General features: G+C 42.4%; 1 protein-coding gene across 1 annotated transcript in view; it reads right to left on the bottom strand.

Moving 5' to 3' along the window:
- The window catches only part of LOC308282793 (voltage-dependent P/Q-type calcium channel subunit alpha-1A-like), a gene marked incomplete at both ends in the record, with an annotated part of 187,656 nt that overhangs the window by 93,332 nt on the left and 74,722 nt on the right, over positions 1 to 19,602 (bottom strand). Inside the window, 10 exons of the mRNA XM_080723180.1 lie at positions 371 to 477; positions 3,836 to 3,903; positions 4,636 to 4,753; positions 4,973 to 5,045; positions 6,067 to 6,198; positions 6,907 to 7,019; positions 8,524 to 8,636; positions 14,378 to 14,584; positions 17,086 to 17,169; positions 18,897 to 18,938. Of these exons, the coding sequence (XP_080579306.1) occupies positions 371 to 477; positions 3,836 to 3,903; positions 4,636 to 4,753; positions 4,973 to 5,045; positions 6,067 to 6,198; positions 6,907 to 7,019; positions 8,524 to 8,636; positions 14,378 to 14,584; positions 17,086 to 17,169; positions 18,897 to 18,938 (1,057 nt within the window). The remainder of the gene's footprint in view (positions 1 to 370; positions 478 to 3,835; positions 3,904 to 4,635; positions 4,754 to 4,972; positions 5,046 to 6,066; positions 6,199 to 6,906; positions 7,020 to 8,523; positions 8,637 to 14,377; positions 14,585 to 17,085; positions 17,170 to 18,896; positions 18,939 to 19,602) is intronic.

Raw genomic sequence — 19,602 nt, forward strand, 5'->3', positions numbered from 1 at the left:
TAAACAAACACCAAGACAAGTGAATATTTGTCACTGTCGGGCAGAAACCTCGTATCTCCCAAGTTTCAAAAGTGCATGTTTTTTCGTGATGTAAAGCACCGTTTCATCACACATGGCCGTCGCACAAAAGTAGTGAAAATAGCCGATCTTGTAGATCGGCTATTTTCACTAGTCTAAATCATTTTTAAAATGATAAATACAAAACGAACTGTATTTGGACATACAAGGTTTCCACCCGACAACGACGATTTGCAACTGGTGTACAGCATGTCGTACACAGTAAAATCCTCAGTGTTCATTTATCCATTTGTTACTCTGAGAGTACATTTCTAAAAGCGCACCGACTTAATGACAGAGGGGGGAAACTCACGCTGCAATGGACAAGTTGGCGGCGGACAGAGGGCTGACTTCAGCCACCTCTTTGGCCTTCTGGAGGGCGACCTTCTTCTTCTCTGCCTGCTCTTCCTCCTGCTCATCCTTGGGAAAGATATTATTATTACTATATTATTAATTATTAATACACAAACAAAAAACACAGCAACACAAGACACGTAAAATAATGTATCAAAGAAAAATACATATACGATTAGAAAGTAAAAATAACAGAAGTACATTTCAAAAAACAATATTACATTAAAGCAGGTCTATAAAAAGTAGGTTTTAAAGGGACACTATCATGATTTTCAACATCATCTCTCTATATTTGTTGTAGGAATCTGTCTTGAGAGATTAATGTTCCATTAGCAGCCATAAAACAGAGCACACAACTGCTGAAGTTGTGAAAGGTTTACCACCAGTGATGTCACTGGGGGTAAAATATGTGAGTGTGAAAACTACAACTCTTCGTTCCAGTTTTTTTGCTGCTACCTTCGGTGGACTTGACATTGTCCTTGTTTGCTAAAATAGTGATCTTAACTGTGCAAAATATGAGTCAGGTTGATGTAATGGCTGCAATAGACCGCATGGTGCTAGAACCAGCAGAAAGCATTATTCTCTGTCAATATCGTTTGTATATGAACTATTGGAGTTTTAATAGATTATGCAACAGCATGATAGTGTCCCTTTAAGAAGTGAGCTACTGATTTGGCTAGAAAAGAGAGAGAGGGGGAGGAAGACGAAGACATGTGCTCAACAGTGATTGTCCACTTTTTGAACAGCTCTGTTTCTTGAAGTGAATTTCCCCTATCATTATTCCATATATGTTTCAGAAACTCCTTATAAAATTGTAGTTTTAAGCCTGGAACTAAGTCAACCAACTACGAGATGAGTCTGACAATAACATATTTCATTCAGCTCAAAATAATTATTAGAAAATGGGGTGGGGGGGTGGGGGTGGGGGTGGGGGGAGAGAAAAGCAAAGGTACAAGTACGTAATTATTTTAAGAGCGAAGGAACGACTCATCTCATAAATCATTTTGCATACCTCGAAAACTAATGATAATTTAGCTTTCTTCTTGAATGTTTACTTTTCATTATTAGCCTATAGTGTTTATATGGTTAATAACAGTGTTGTAACATATGATATCGTATAACCATCCCTCCGGGCTATGTGATCTAGTGGTAACAGTAAGTCATGAGCTGTGACATTAACAGGTGTGCTAAACATTACCAGGGTAACAGCAAGCTCCTCCAATCTGATATGTCACTTTAAGACTGTGGGTGGTGCAGTACTTCTCCATGATATCACAAAACAAAACATGCTTTTCTTAAAAACAGCTTGATTTTATACAAACGTGTGGTTTCTACTGGAGCATATATACAGTACCATCATTTAACAATCTCATAGCTCGCGGTATATGTACCATGGATGGTTACAACATTATGGCTAATAATCAAAAATCCTCTAAGGCAGAATATGAATGGGCTTTTCACTTCTGGAAACTCACTGTTGAGCGCTTATTGCAAATAATGACAGAGACAAGAGAGTGAGAGCGACAGTAGAGACAGAGTGAAAGAGAGGGGGAGGAGGGAAAGAAAGCTTGACTAGGCAAGCCTAGTTAAGCCGTCCCCAGATACATGCCATTGGGGATATGTGTTGGTGAATTATGATTAATGTACACAGCCGTGTGTGTACCATTATGTCTAACACAGTGCTACTATCTGCATGCACTTCATGAGTTTACACCATTGACTTTGAGTAGCCTAGGCTATGCCAATAAACAGGAAGGAACACTGCCCAGGGTTTAACATAATGGCTTTTATTGAGATGTTTTTCCCTGTGACTGTTGGGCCTGGCCTGACAGATATTTGCTACAGTAAACTGGCTAGATAATGTACATGTAAACAGGAGCACATAGTGTCATAGGTGCAAAGTAATGCAAGGTTTTAAGGGGGGAGCTGCAGTTAGTGTACATTTACAAAAGTAGACACTTGCAAGAAGCACTATTGTGCATGTAGAGCACAAAATACCAGCAATTATGTTAGCTTGTTAAGGTTAGCCCCAGCCGACAGTACGTTATGTTAGGTAACGGTAGCTAACGTTACTTAGCTGTAGCTAACATTGACAAAGTTAGACACTTGCTAGAAGCACTATGTAAAGTTATAGCTAGAGCTAGAGCGCAACATACCAGAGTGTTCATGAACGTGACGCAGGGAAAAGAAAGAAATACCAATACATTTGCCAGTTATTAAGCTCCTAAATATGTATTTAGAGAGGAGAACGATTCAAATAGTAGACGTAGGAGAAATGAGACAACACACAGAGTCTAGTAATGGCATGGCTTCCCTGTGCAATCTGTATATGGTCCAGTAAGTTAATAGGTGTGCAATTTGTGCACCAATGTGCTAATGTGCTAACATGAGCTTAGCAACGTGAGGTGAGCTGTGATTGGCGTAGAAGCGTCAGCTGAGCTGTGTGGTGTGTTGTGATTGGTCTATTTTTATAGGGACTGTGAATGGTGTAGCAGCATCAGCTGAGCTCTGTGATTCGTCTACTTTTGTGGTGACATACAAATGGTCTACTTATTGGGGCTATATAGTACTGTACATACATATAGACCAGAGCCTTGTATTAGAGAGTTACGCCAACCCGGGGGCAGAAAACAGCGCCGGTCACGTGGTTCATTCATGTTACTCGAAATAGTGACAAACACTCATAGACTCCAGTGAATTCCGTAAACTTCCGGTTCAGGGCTTTGTCACTATTCGCCAATAGAAGGCTATGTAGAAGACTTGGTCCGATGAAGTCAACAGAGGTGACGCAACTCTCCTTAAATGGCTCTGATACGGATCAACCCAATCTTCGCCACGCCGTAAAAATGTTAATAAATACATAAGTACAGATAACAGTGACACAAGAGAAATGGTAAACATCAACACATTTTTCAATTAACGCCAACTTACATGTTGAAGATCCTAATCCCTCCTGCAAGCATTTAACCACTTAAACCCTCTATGCTAAGTAAAATGTAAAACGAGTTGCGATTATTGTTTTCGCTTTACGCCAAATCTCTTCGCCTGAAGCTAGCCGATTGGGTTCAAGTGGTTAAATAAAAAAAATAAAACACATGGAAAATTGTATTGTAACACTTTAGCCTGTTCCAATACAGATGCATCCGTGGTGCACGGTGCATTATGTAGGGAACAGATAAACTCACGCAGGTGTGATTCAACAATGTGGAGTTGGGACAGACGCATGCGAGTTTCAACAATGGGGAGTCAGTCAGTCAACCCGGCCAGTCAGTCGGTAATGGACTCGTACTGGCCAGCCCATGGGTCCGGCAGAAATTCGATAAGATACAAGTCCCCTGATGGAGTGGAAATAAAGAATACAGGAAAGAGGGAGAGAGAGAGAGAGAGAGAGAGAGGAACGGAGGGGTGGACTGTGGTGGCGTACCTTGGTCAGTTCCTGTGCGTTGGCCAGATTGTCCACAGCGATGGCCAAGAAGACGTTCAGGAGAGTGTCTGAACACAAGACAGTTAAAGGAAGCAGACACTGTGTGTGTGTGTGTGTGTGTGTGTGTGTGTGTGTGTGTGTGTGTGTGTGTGTGTGTGTGTGTGTGTGTGTGTGTGTGTGTGTGTGTGTGTGTGTGTGTGTTAGGGCATTAACGAAAAAGTCGAAAAAAAAAGTTGAAAAAAAAAAAACTTTCTATTGTGAAAATAGCTGATCTACATGCTCACAACGCCTCGCAACGCAAGGCATTGTGAGCATGTAGATCGGCTTATTTCACAATTTCTTCCTCTATATATTTGACAATTTGGACAATGTTTAATTTGCCATTTTAGAGGTATTAAAAAGTCCTTAAATTGGCACTTTAGAAATGTGAAGATACCCTCTAGTCTATACACTTAAACTTTATGTTGGTTTGTTTACAGTTGAGTGAGAAAACAATGTTTCACATTAAGTTAATCATCTGGGGACCCCCCAAAATAATTGGGGGGTTGTGTGTGATGTGATGACGTCATCAAACGATATAGTCGACTTCAACTAAACTTTTTACTGAGTCGAGTCGACTGGCAAAAATCACAAGACGTTAATGCCCTAGTGTGTGTGTGTGTGTGTGTGTGTGTGTGTGTGTGTGTGTGTGTGTGTGTGTGTGTGTGTGTGTGTGTGTGTGTGTGTGTGCGTGCGTGCATGTGTGTGTGTGTGTGTGCGTGCCTGCGTGCGTGCGCACGTGTTTCCAAGTAGAGGGATACAGTTGCCAAACAGTGTGAGCACTATAAAGAAGACGGAGAATCCCATTCCCTTGTTTACTCCACCCTGAGACTTGATGCCGTCATACATCACCATGTTCCAGTCCTCACCTGTTAGGATCTGAACACACACACACACACACACACACACACACACACACACACACACACACACACACACACACACACACACACACACACACACACACACACACACACACACACACACACACAGGGGTAACCATTATGCATGCAACTTTGCCTTCTAAGCATGTTCTGAATTGTCCACTAATTGTTTCATCAATCAATCTTTCCTCTTTTTGTCCCCTCCCCCACTCACCTGGAACACTGTCATTATTGCTGCGGGGAATGTATCAAAGTTGGTCGGAGGAGTCCCAGTTTCAAAATTAAACCTAGCGGAGCACGGACAAAGAGAGAGAGGGAGAGATAGAGCAAGAGGGTGAGAGAGAAAGGACAAAAGGAGAAAAGAAAAAACAAAACAGGGGTTATTGGGGTTATTTTCTCTCAGTTTCTGAAACGTCGGGGAGTAAACGTAACCCCCGGCTCCACCTGGTGCGTCGAGCGCCGCGTCAACTTCAACGCTGGGAACGCTCCCGTTTTAATCTATGAAGGGTGCTCCACTGCCGACGTTGCGCTGCTGTGTGCTGCGTACAAGTATGTGACAGCATCCAAAAAAAAAAACGCCCCGGTTAAGTTTTTTGATGCCGTCCACAACGGTCCAGAAATTTATAAAATATGATTAAATCTAATTGTATATTTAAATGTATATACGTGCCTTTCTGCTGTTGGCTATCCATTCACGTCATTCACAAGGGTGACTACATGTCCCAACAATCCGAGCATTTTCTTTTATGTAATTACAGAGGTCTTCTTTGATAAAATTATGTAGGCTATAAACATTAAACACAAGTCTATAATCATGACAAAACAAAGTGGTCAGTTGTTCATTGTTGCTCTCTGCTGTTTGTGTGACAACATGAACATTCAGGTCGGTCACAAGTAGTTTTATTCCTGTTCGAAAGTGATGTTTGTGTTATGTTGGAAATGGGATATTGCCATTTAGAATGAATAACTCACAGCCACTGCGGTGGAGCCGGTCGGCGTGTCAGGGTGGGGGTCCCCAGTTCAAATATGTTTATTTTGGGGGTCACTGCCTAAAAAGGTTTGAGAAGCTCTGGTAAAGAGCATTAACAAATTCATCCACCAGGGGACTTCCTTATAGCCAAGCTTTATAAACTATATATTTTTTAAAGAGAAAACGATAAAAATATAAAAATAAGCGAATATTCGACTTCGGTGAAGAACGTCGAATAGTGACTTTGATATTCGAATATTTGAATATTCGAATATTTGGTGAATGCCCTAAGAGAAAGAGAGAGAGAGAGAGAGAGAGAGAGAGAGGGAAACACTTACTGTCCTCCAAAGAGTTGCATGCCCAACAGGGCAAAGACAACGATGAAGAGGAAGAGGAGGAAGAGTAAGCTGATAATGGACTTCATGGAGTTCAGCAGCGAGACGACCAGGTTACGTAACGACGCCCAGTACCTGACAACACACGCATGCACACGTGCACGCACGCACGCGCACACACACACACACACACACACACACACACACACGTACGCACACACGTACACAGTCACACAAACAGAATTAGATGTATTTCACCATGGACCCCCATCTCAAAATATTTTGTTCCAGGGACCCTGAGAAAGAAAGTTTTGTTACAAATGTTCAAAAAAAATCCTTTAACTCTTCTACTGCCAAGCTTTTTATTTTGCATTGTTGTTTTTGGTTTTTCTGATGATATCTACTGCATAGTACTGTGTTCTATCTGGCTGTCATTCAATGTTATATGAGTTAACGAAAAGGATCTCAATCTAAATAAGCTGCAAAGGCTTAACAACGAGGCGAGGGGGCTAGACAGGAGCGGCGCATATTGCCGCGACTTTCTAGTATTTGACAATTTGGCGAATGTTTGACTAGAGGTACTAAAAAGTCCTTAAATTGTCCTTAAGAAATGTGCGGATACCCTCTATACACTTAAACTTTTGTTGGTTTGTTTACTGTTGAGTGAGAAAAAACAATGTTAACATTTAGCTTAACATCTGATAATATAATAATTTGGGGACCCAACCCACAGGTTGAGAACCACTGCTTAACATGACAATATTTGAGAACAACATAGCGAGACAGACAGACAGACAGACAGACAGACAGACAGACAGACTAGATGACAGAGAGAAGACTCACTTAGTGACTTTGAAGATTCGCAATAACCTGAGAGCTCGGAGCACGCTGATGCCAAACGACGTGCCTGGCTGGACGATGGACCAAAACACTTCAAATATGCTACCACAGATCACCTGGCACACGCACACACACACACACACACACACACACACACACACACACACACACACACACACACACACACACACACACACACACACACACACACACACAGTGGTTATTCATAGAGTCACATATTAAAACGTTCAGTGAATAAAACATTGTCTGTGATGTACTATATAAAAATCACCCTGTATTAGGGGTGTGAAAGAATATTCTTTATTCGAATATTCGTTCGAATGTTAACAATAAAAGAATATTCGAAAGTAAAAAATTGAGCTTCGAATTAATTTATATTTAATTAAAACAAATCTACCGCACTTCTCGTCAGATTCTGGGCGCATGGAACGTTAAAAGGTGGCTGGTCTCGCAAGGCAGAAGTCTCCATTCGCTGCTACAAAAGTGGGCTGATCTACAAGTCCACAATGCGTCGCTGATCCAATACGTTGTGGGCTTGTACATTAAGGGTGCCTATTTAGCAACACCGTCATACGGCGAAGAATAAACCTCCAGCTGCTTAACTTTCCATTCTGGCCGTCGTCCGCTCCGCAGGGGAGGGGAGGCTCTCCATTCCGACGGAGTGGAGAGCTGCACTCGCCTCGCAGTGCACTGCACACTCAGTGCTTTTAAACTTAATACGTTGATTCAGAATGATTAACGAGTCAAGCTGAAACGGGCGACGCATTTGGTAGTGACGGGAAGCCGGACTCAACGAGACTTCTCCACCGAAAAACACAAAGCATGGATTTCTTCTCTCACGAGTCATTCTCCCCGCACGCAGCCACGGTAAAACTCCCTCCGTCACACTCTTGTAGAACTTAGAAGTTGTAGACTACCTAATTTGGTTCAAACCAAAACATACTCCATTGGTGTGATTATAATTGCTCGTTTCATGTCGTGGCTGTTCCAACTCCATCACAGGCTGCTGCTGTGACGCTTCGCAACGACGATGCGATGCTGCCAGGCACGTGCACACAGACATCAAACGGGGCTTGAGCCCCTGCCCTTTTAAGAGAGAATTGTCCACCAAAATGCCCCTTTAGAAATGTCAGCCCCTGCCTCTCTTAACATTCTTTGCACGTCCCTGACCAACGCGGACCTGGCTGCACGACCGCGACTGTCTACAGTTTACAGTTTAGGCATTTAGCAGATGCTTTTAATCCAAAGCGACTTACAATAAGCAGATAACACATCACAATAATAAACAAGTTAATATGTCAGTACACCAACAGCAATATAACAATGCAAATAAAATAAATAATTAAAGAAAAAGGTTTCTTAAAAAAAAAAAAAAAAAAAAAAGATTAGAATAAACAGCTTCGAAGTACGAATGCTTCGAATTATTCGATATTTTCGAATATTCGAATTTATTCGAATCAACGGAGGATTTTCGGGCGAATATTCGAATGCTATTTTTGGCAAATTTTCACAGCCCTACCCTGTATGTAACGGATGTGTGTGTGATCGTGTGTGTGTTTGTGTGCGTGCGTGCGTGCGTGTGTGGTGCAAGGGCCTCACAATGCAGTCAAAGCAGTTGAAGGAGGAGTGGAGGTAGGCCTGTTTCCCCAGGCCATACATCTTTATAAACATCTCTGACAGAAAGATCCCCAAGAAGATGAACTCAGCAAAATCTACAAGAAAAGAGAGAGGGAGGTGACAAACAATGCACACGCGCACGCGCACACGCACACGCACGCACACGCACACACACACACACACACACACACACACACACACACACACACACACCCCGTCAATGTAACCATCCTCTTATCCTGCTGTTATCACTACCATTTATACACAGTGTGTGTGTGTGTGTGTGTGTGTGTGTGTGTGTGTGTGTGTGTGTGTGTGTGTGTGTGTGTGTGTGTGTGTGTGTGTGTGTGTGTGTGTGTGTGAATGAATGAATGAATGAATGAATGAATATTTTATTTTCGTGTCTGGACAATATTTGACCCATCCCACATGGGATTATCAGACACATCAAATACATACTGTACGTATAACCAACAAAACAGACATTCCAGTGTGCATTCCACCAACAGCTTAATACAAATACAGTATCTCACAGAAGTGAGTACCTTACTGAAGTGCCTTACAGGAGTGAGTACACCCCTCCCATTCCCGCAAACACTCAAACGTCTGCAGAGATGGGAGGGATGCACCCACCCCTGCAATACACTACATCTCCATATGGCCTGCACATAACACAAAAGTCAACATTTAAATTCAACTATAAGTCACCCTTCTCCTCCTACCCCACGCTTTAAAGATATATTCTGCAAAAGCAAATACATAATCAAAAAGAAATGTAATTAAGGCACCATTCTCATACTCTATTAAATTAATGTCAGGGTTATGAACTTTTTTAAATAAACATACTCTCAAATCATGATACAAAGGACAAAATAAAATAAAATGTATTTCGTTCTCTACTTCACCCAGATCACAGTATTCACATATTCTTTCTTCCTCTGCTAGGCCCCTGTACCTTCCTGTTTCGATGTGTAGAGGCAGAATGCCACATCTTAATTGCGCACAGAGTGACCTTTGACTTTTGGGTAAATTATACAAGATATATTTTTCACATTTATAATTTTGTTTTAGTAGACAATATGTTCTTAATTTGGGCTTCTGCCAAATTTCTTCTGCCCAGGACTGAATGCACTTCGCTCGGATTCTATTAATAAATTCCACCACATTAACTGATGTTCTCTGGAAATAATGTTCCTCGAGACCACATTCTACCAAGAGATCAGAGACTTCTGAAACCCATTCCCCATTCACAGATAGATCCCAGTAAAATATTTGGCTAGCCATCCTATTGGGTGGCAGACCCATCAACCTGTTCCAGAGATTTACCATGTTGGCCTGCCATCTAATTTTACAAGGGTCCCAGCCCATATCACCATTAAATGCTGGAATTGGTGCGTATTTATGTAACCCCAAAAAGAATCTAATTGCCCTATTCTGAATACGTTCATTTAACTGAAACACTTTATATCCCCAAACCCCCGACATGTAATCTAGAATAGGACATACACATGTGTGATACAGTTTCGAGTACGTAAAATAACCCATGTCCTTCAAATTTTTTGTTTTACCTATGAGACCTCCCAATGCCCTTCCTGCGGAGTCTGCAAGAGCAGATACACCATATAAAAAGGACATGTGTTCATCTAGAAACAGACCTAGATACTTATACTTATCTGTAAACTCTAGTTGTTTTTCACCAACGTAAAATTTGAAATTACTTCTTTTTGTACCTGGCTTTCTAAAATGCATGACTTGTGTTTTCTTTTGATTAATGCGCATTTTCCACTTCTTGCACCATTCATTAACACAAGTCAGCATTCTCTGTAGGTCTTCTTCGTTTTCTGAAAGTAAGACAATATCATCTGCATAAAGCAGGATATCTACAGATACCTGAGGACCACATGGCACCCCTTTCTCAAGCCGTTTTACCTCTTCGGCCAAATCATTAATAAAAATAGCAAATAAGGTTGGTGACAAAATGTCCCCTTGTTTAACACCAGAGGGCGTTGGAAACCACTCTGTAAAGTAATCATTAACCTTTACACAGGCCACAGGTTGCCTATACAGAGAAGAGATTGCTTGGAAGAACTTTCCATTTACTCCACTTTGATGAAGCTTGAACTTAAGGAGGTTGTGGTCAACTAAATCGAACGCCTTCTGAAAATCTATAAAACAACCAAAGGTGTGTTTTTTCAACTTCAATCTATTTCTGATCACTGTAGTTACTGTATAAATATGATCCAAACAAGCCCGCCCCTTCCTGAAACCATTTTGTTCTTCTTCCAGTAGATGATTTTGTTCTAAAAATGTAACTAATCTATTATTTAACACAAAAGAATACCATTTATAAACCGTACTTAATAAACTTATACCTCTATAATTCAATGGAATCTTAGGATCATCCTTTGGGGATTTTGGAATTGGGGTTATAATTGATTTAAACCATGTAGATGGTATAATACCCTGTTCAAAACACACATTCAACAAATAGAATAATGAATCAAACAGTTTCTGAGATTTCAACACTTCATTTGGTAATTCATCAACACCAAAAGCCTTTTTGTCCTTTGCAGACTCAATTGCCTTTAGCACTTCTTCTCTGCTCAGATTTCTATTTAAACTATCATCACTACTAAGATGTGAGCATGTCTCTGTCAGACAAGGTAAATGGTCAGAAGAAACATTTTCTGTACTTTCTTGTTTAGAAAATAAACCAGAAAAGGCTCCCTCCCATTCCCTTAATACTTTAACCGGATCAGATGATATTTCACCTTCACACCTCACTTGCATAGGAATCTTTTTGGGGCGTTTAGGCCCCAAATTCTTTATCTCATTCCAGACCCTAACCCTAACCCTAACCCTAACCCTGTGTGTGTAATTGTTCCAGTTGTATAATCTGCCCTCTTTGATATCTGCGCTTATAGAATCTAAGTTTTTTGTCAAAAATATATTATTTTTGCTTATAGTTATCTTTAAGCTGCTTTCTTAAATCAGGATTTTTACATTTCAAAAAAAGATGTTCAGCGCTGCGCATATCTGACCATAAATTACCCAAATCACTATTCCAGTAGGGATTATTCTGTTTAGATTTTCTAAATTTGGATTTGTCCACATTGGTATTCAATTCAGAATGTATTAAAATACAGAACTCATTATACCATTTATCTAACTCCTCTTGATTTCTACTTAGATTCTGTAATTTTTCAATAAGTTTTAACATAGCAGTACGTCCCATATCAGAATTTAGGAAAGTGGCTGGTACAACCCGACCCACTCGCTTTTTAGTGGGTCTGGCTGTAACAGGCACCTCCTGCTGATGGGACATTTCTTGACCTACCCTAAACTTAAGCCACAACATTGAGTGATCTGGTAGACGACAATTATCTCCAATCAGGTTAAATAAACTTGTATCCTCTACCATTTGTGAGGCAAGCAGTACCTTAAATTCCAAACAATTTTCTAAGCAATCAAAAGGTGCTACAATATAATCAACAACAGCTTTACCCTTTGATGACACTGATGTATAATTATCATAAAGTGGATTGATCCTACCATTAAGAACACACATTCTAGAATCTCTTAGGAATTCTAGGAATGTTTCCCCATGTTTATTAACATAATCATCAATTGCAACTCTCCGAGGGATGGAGTCAATAGTAGGGATAAAATCTTCCAAGTTTCCAATTCTGGCATTCACGTCCCCACCAATATAAATTGCATCCACTTCAGAAAATTGATATATCAAACTTAATAACCGACAAAAAAAAGCTGAAGCGTCTCTTCCCCAGGGGGAGTTTTCAGGTGGGAGATAACAGGAAAATATAACAAAACTATACTCTGATACTTTATGTTGAAACAATAAACCTATAATCCCGTCATATTTTTCAATAATTTCAATCCTGTAATCAAGAAATAAGATGGATCTAACTAACATCCCCACTCCCCCTGATGCTCGACATGCTTTAGTGTGCATTTCCCTATTTAATCCAAACCATACATACCCATCCACATCAATAATATTTTCCCCTTGAAGATGAGTCTCGTTTAAAGAGACAATGTCTGCATTCAACGACTGTAGAATAGATAACCTAAGGTCACAGTTTGCTAGCGTCCATCCATTTATGTTCCAATGTAAGAATGAAATGTGCTCACGTGGGCTGTGTGAGTTTGGGAAACCTCACGTTGTAGATTCACGTTCCTTCTCCTTATTTTGACTTAAAGCAGGCCATTCCTCCTCGTAGTCTCTCACGACAACTCCGTCGTCGCTCCCATTGCGTTTCTCACGGGCAGCCTCGGCCCCATGAAGCCCCACTGCAGAGCCATCAGAGTGCCTTCTGTATCTTCGGTCCTCTCTCCTTCTCCAGTGCTGGCTCCCCCGGTGGCCGCCCCGTACACCACCTGTCGTCCCCGTCTCGTCTCTCTCCTTTCCTCGCCGTATGAGCCTTCCATTTCCTGTGATAAAGAAGTCTTTTCCACCGGGGATTTCTCTAAGCAATGTTTTAAAGTTCAGTTCAATTAGCCGATCAGTGTGGGATTTAGCAGACCGCACATATACTTTTCCATACTCAGGATGATCTTTTAATTTATTTTTTTGGCGAAGAATGGCAATCTTCTCTTCTCTAGATCTACATTCAATTTTCACCAATCCAGGCTGTTCTCCTCTCCCTTTTAATCGAATTGCATCCGCAATTTCGACCTTGACATCGAGACCGCCCTCCAGAAATGTTTTGACTTTTTCACGTATATTTTCCTCTTCTTCCATGGGCAGTCCGGCCACAATTAAAGAAACGTCAGGATCAAAACTTACTTTGGGCAGAGCACCGTCTGAGTTGAGCTTCCCTTCCAAAGCTTCCATACGAGCTTGCAGCCCCCCAACTTCGATATCAAGCGTGTCTTTAATTTCACGGCGGTGTTTCTCTAAATCCGCCCGTATTGTAGTGTGATTCTCTTTAATGGATTTTTGCAGAGATGATTCAATGCGGTCAATCTTTTTCTCAATCTGTTTCTCAAACGCATTCTGCATTTTTACCATGTCGTCCTTCATATTGTCCATTTTACTGTTGATTTTCTTTAGCTCATCAAACAGCTGTGCAATGTCTTTGTTTTTCACACCACTCATCTCGGGTCCTTTCGGCTCACCCATGGCTTTCTTGTCCGTGCTTCGGAGTTGTCTCAGACGGGATTCCTTCTCCTTCTCCTCCATCCAGGCTCAGGCCGCTGCGGCACAACGCCGCACCGGAGCACCTGGATGGTGATGGTCAGGAAGCGTTTTCCACTCCAGTCCCCGTATACGAGTTCGTTGATTTATCCACTACGAATCCAGGCTCAGGCCGCTGCGGCTCAACGCCGCACCGGAGCACCTGAATGTCTATGATATCAGAAAGCCTTTTCCAGTCCCTGTATACGCGTTAAGTGATTTAACAACTGCGAAATCATTTTAGCAGCAGATTCAATAAACCTTCAGGGGACGTATAGGACGTAATGAAGGACTTTAAATGTAGTTATTAAAGAAGTTTTAAGGAATTGTGCCGTGTGCTGGCGTGGCGTGGCGTGCTGGCGTGGTTCACACCGGAAGTGTGTGTGTGTGTGTGTGTGTGTGTGTGTGTGTGTGTGTGTGTGTGTGTGTGTGTGTGTGTGTGTGTGTGTGTGTGTGCGGTGCGTGTGTGTGTGTGTGTGTGTGTGTGTGTGTGTGTGTGTGTGTGTGTGTGCGACTGTGCGTGCGTGTGCGTGAGCGCGTGCGTGTGCGTGTGTGTGTGTGTGTGTGTGTGTGTGTGTGCCTGCGTGCCTGCGAGCACACACACACACAGGGGCAATGCGGCTGCCTCCCATAACTCACATAGGAAGTCAGAGAGTGGCTCTGGTTGGTCGTAGTGGACCACAGCCACACACATGGTGTTAAGGCCCACCAGGCACAGCACGGTCCAGTAGAAGCCCTGCGTCTTCACGATGTGGCGGATGAAGAAGCGCAGGCGTCGCTCGCGCCGGTTGAAGCTGGTGCCTTCCAGCTTGCAGCTCTTCAGGCTGGCGCGGGCAAACGGCGAACCTGGGAGGGGCGAGAGACGTACCACAATCTGGAGTGTTATTTTGGCCTGACCATGTTCCAAAATACTGTAGATCTGAGAAGTGAAGGTCTCTTTTTTTCCCCCCACACCTCTACTCTAGAGCGGTGGTTCTCAACCTTTTCAGGCCCAAAATAATCATGTCTTAACTGGGGACCCCCCACCCTGACGAGCACTAAGAGTTGAGGAATTACATGGTTCTATTGTGAAAATAGCAGATCTACATGCTCACAACGCCTCGCAACGACAATTTGGCCAATGTTTAATTTGTCATTTTAGAGGTCTTAAATTGTCACTTTAGAAATGTGCAGATACCCTCTGTACACTTAAACTTTATGTTGGTTTATTTACTGTTGAGTGAGAAAACAATGTTACACATTAAGCTAATCATCTGGGGACCCCCCAAAATAAGTTGGGGGTTCCCGACCCTCAGGTTGAGAACCACTGCTCTAGGGTACCATTCCTGGAGAGAATGATCCATAGCCGCATCGAGCCAGTGGTGGACCCACAACTCCCACGGGAACAGGCCGGTTTCCGTCGCGGACGGACAACGGTCGACCAGGTGACACTGCTCACCCAAGACATTGAGGACAGCTTTCAGCAAAAAGAGAAGGCTGGAGTAGTGTTGCTGGATCTTATAGCTGCCTATGACACCGTCTGGCACCGTGGCCTCCACCTAAAGCTCCTGAAGACCATCCCGACCGGCATATGGTGAAGTTCATCATGGAGATGCTTACAAACCGCAGCTTCACCTTAAAGACCAGTTATGGGCAATGCAGCAGGCTCAGGAGGCTAAGGAATGGCGTTCTGCAGGGGTCTCAATATTGTTCAATATTTACATCCACGATCTGCCGGAGACAACATCACAGAAATATGGGTACGCCGACGACCTGGCCATCATGATGCGTCGAACAACATGGGATGCGATGGAAGCTGGCCTAAACCAGGATATGGGAATCCTGGCAGACTACCTGAGCAAGCTCAGCATTGGCAAGACAGTGTCAGCTTACCATCTGAACAACAAGCAAGCAAGAAGGGAAGTTGATGTCTGGAGCGTCTGGAGTTCCAGCAAGCCCCGCGGTACCTCTGCGTACGTTTGGACAGGTCACTCTCCTTCAAACATCACCTTGAGAAAGTTGAGCCAAAGTGCTCAGAATCTCCATGCAAGCCCTGGTGTTCTCCGCAGCTGAATACTGTGCTCCAGTCTGGTGTAGAAGCCCACACGCCAGGAAGGTCGACGTTGCCATAAACAACGCTCTTAGGACCATAACTGGCTGCCATAACTGGCATTCTGACAAAGAACTAAAGAGCGTTCTGTTGGTATTGCACATGGCAGGTCTACATGCCACTTAGTAGCACCAGCTCTCAGTGCATGAAACACAATGTGAATGACAGCACTGCTGTATACCTGCAGCATTAGGTCAAAATAAGTCTCCACCCTTGCTTCACCCTAGAAGTGACAAGAGCTACAAAGCTACACAGTGCCGAGTCACAGTTGTTCAACAAGCTCATTGATGTCTTCAAGTCTGCATCCATGCACTCTTTTTTTGGTTAGAATTTTGAAGCTCATCATAACAAGTGTCATGAGTCAATTTGTAATGGCTTGTAGCCACAACGCAGCATAATTCTCCTACTGTATGTGAAGCGGGGAATGACTTTGCGGGAGGCACCAAGGACTGGTGACAGAGGAGAAGAAAGGGCAGAACGATGGGAGCAGAGGAGAGAGGTATTGTAGGGAACTCAGAGGAGGAAACAGGGAGGGAGGGGACGAGAGGAGTCAGGTAATGCTGATATGCAAGATAAGATTGCATCTGTGCGTACCTGTGGCATGTGTGTGTGCGTGCGTGCGTGCGTGCGCGCGCTAGGAATGGGACGATATTCGTTATTATCGTTTATCGTGATAAATAACACTCACAATAATCGCATCGTGAAATTTTCCTCCGTCATGCACTGGGATCAATTCACCTTTTATTTGCCGAGCTGCATATCTGGTAGCCTACCACTTGAACCCTCTATAATTAGTCAAATGGACCTGTAAATAATGTACTTGATACAGTCTTTTTTTTCACTCTACCAAATCTCATTGCCAGAAAAAAGCCGCTCTACAAGCTCACAACGCGCTGCGACGCGTTATTGTGAGCTTGAAGATCTGCTATTTTTTGGCAAATGTTCCGCCCCAGGTTAATGGATGTTGGCGATATTTTGATTGTCTTGATAATATCGTAAATTGCAATTTCTTTGGCCACAATAATCGGGACATGACATTTTCATATCGTCCCATCCCTAGTGCGTGCGTGTGTGTGTGTGTGTGTGTGTGTGTGTGTGTGTGTGTGTGTGTGCGTGTGTGTGTGTGTGTGTGTGTGTGTGTGTGTGTGTGTGTGTGAGTGTGTGTGTGTGTGTGTGTGTGTGTGTGTGTGTGTGTGTGTGTGTGTGTGTGAGTGTGTGCGTGCGTGCGTGCGCGGGCGCACATATGTGTCTGTCTTACCCACTGCGAGGTCCCCCTCTCCGTCCTCAGGGTTGAGAAGCTCTGCCTTGTTCTTGTGGTTCTTAGTGGCTCTCCTATGTGAGCCTGTGGAGGACACGTCACATTCACACACTGTGTGCACTAGGACATTCACAAATAGTGATTTTTAGTATTCGAATTATTCTACCTCAAAGTAGTCGAATAGTCGAATATGACTGGCCAAACTGTCAAATATTAAGTAAGCAAGAGGCAAACATTGTGAAAATAGCCGTTCTACATGCTCACAACATTGTGAGCATGTACCGGTAGATCTGCTATTTTCACAACATTTATCTGTGGAACCGAGTCACATTTAATAGCTACAATTGCTTGTCAGGGTGGGGGTCGACAGTTAATATGTTTATTTTTAGGGGTCACGGCCTAAAAAGGTTTGAGAAGCCCTCGTATAAAGCATTAACAAATTCATCCACCAGGGGCATTGACATCTCATTCTTATGACTTCCTATCTTGCCAAGCTTTATAAACGATATCTTTTTTAAAGAGAAAACAATAAAAAATGTAAATAAGCGAATATTCGACTTCGGTGAACAACGTCGAATAGTGACTTTGATATTCGAATATTTGGTGAATGCCCTACCCGCCTACCGTGCACCCGCAGTGTACTGTACTGTACACAGCGGGACTGATATCTTGTGTGTATGTTCACACTGACACACGCCTGATATCAAGACAAAGCACTGCCTGGAGCAGTGGTTTTCAAACTTTTTTGACTCAGGGCACCCCGGTAAATAACCTGTAAATAACCTTTTCCATCCACAGCACCCGTGAATTACACTGTCATTTATTTTATTTTATTTATTTTTATCACATTAATCTTCCACCTGAGATACGGTATGTCGCGGACAATACTTGACGTTCAAACTTACTGATATTGACGAATTCCAAATATTATCATTAAAGGAGTAGTTCACCCCCAAAATGAGTTCTTTTCTATTGATTACTCATGCCATGGAGACTTGAGTTCAATAATATTTGTTTTGTATTTTTCACATTCCTAAGACAAAAAAAAAAAAAAAAAAAACGATTTTAGTAAATGTACTCCCTTTGATTCCGGATGGGGACCCGAATGCATTTGGGTCCCCATCCGGAATCAATGGGGGTACATTTATTGTGATGACACTTTTGTCTTAGGAATGTGACTAAAACAAAAAAATATCATTGAACTCAAGTCTCCATGGCATGAGTAATCAATTGAAAAGAAGTCATTTTGGGGGTGAACTACTCCTTTAAGTATTCAGCGGCACCCCTGGACTGGCATCACAGCACCCACTTTAGAAAACCCTGGCCTAGGCTAGAGCAGTGCCTCTCACACTTTTTAGCTCAAGACCCAAAAGAGAAATTAAACCAGTGAAAACAGCAGATCAGTTGTCAGCTTGTAGATCGGCTATTTTCACTACTTCTTACATTACATTTTTATTCCACTATTTTGTAACCCATTTTTCACCCAGTGCCAATTGCCTAAGCTGTAATCCTGGGTGCTGCTCTCCCTCTCCCAACCCGGGGAGAACTCCAACCTGCTGCGACGGCTGGGCCAGCAATATTATTTGACATTTCTCAAAATGTTAAACTATTCTCAACTTGGAGAGAAGTGTTCCGCTTGGCGCATTTTAAAAGCTGTCGCCTTTCGTTAATTTCTCATAGGTTTTAATGTAAAGGAGGACAGCATGAATAAGCTATTTATTCTACGAGAGATACGATAAGCAGACATGTGCCTGTGTGCACACACATGCACAAACATAAAAGTATTACATTATACTGTATAAAGGTTATACCATCGTATTCTCCATCGTCATCATCTGCCAAGAGGACCTCTTCTGTAAGAAAGACATGCACGAGAGATATTCAGCAAAATTGGTTAAAATAACGTAATATACATTTAGTAACGTGACATGTAATCCTTATCGCATGGCATAATGTGACATAACATGTCAAGACATAATCACATCAGTGATGTGGTGATGTTCAAATATGGATCTAAAATGTCTCAGTGGGCACACTACAGCATATATTATATGCACACATACCAGGCAATCAGACTTAAGCTGGTTGCACACTGCTGCGTTTTTCGGGCCAAATATCAGAGTGAATTTCGGAGCGCGCAAATAAAAGATCAACCTCACGTTATGTCAGTCACGTTTGCACACTGCCGCCCGTTTCGTGCACCACTCAGTCCTTTGCTCTCTCTATCTCTCTCTTTCTCCTTGCCCGCAAAAACGCATTTCGCAACAAAAAACGCAGCAGTGTGCAAAGACCTTTATGCGTGTAGTTGTGCAGATGTGCATTTAAATTACAACACTATAATTCAGTCATGTTTGTAACCATGCAATTAAGTTTTATATTTGTAAATACATTTTACCAATTTATTTTAAGTCAAAATACTGTATATCGTCGTTGACGCGTGGAAACCTTGTATGTCCAAAACCGTTCACTTTGTATTTATCATTTAAAAAATTTACTAAACTAGTGAAAACAGCCGAT

The sequence above is a fragment of the Nannobrachium achirus genome, assembly GCF_963921795.1.
Source record: "Nannobrachium achirus genome assembly, chromosome: 4".
NCBI lineage: Eukaryota > Metazoa > Chordata > Actinopteri > Myctophiformes > Myctophidae > Nannobrachium > Nannobrachium achirus.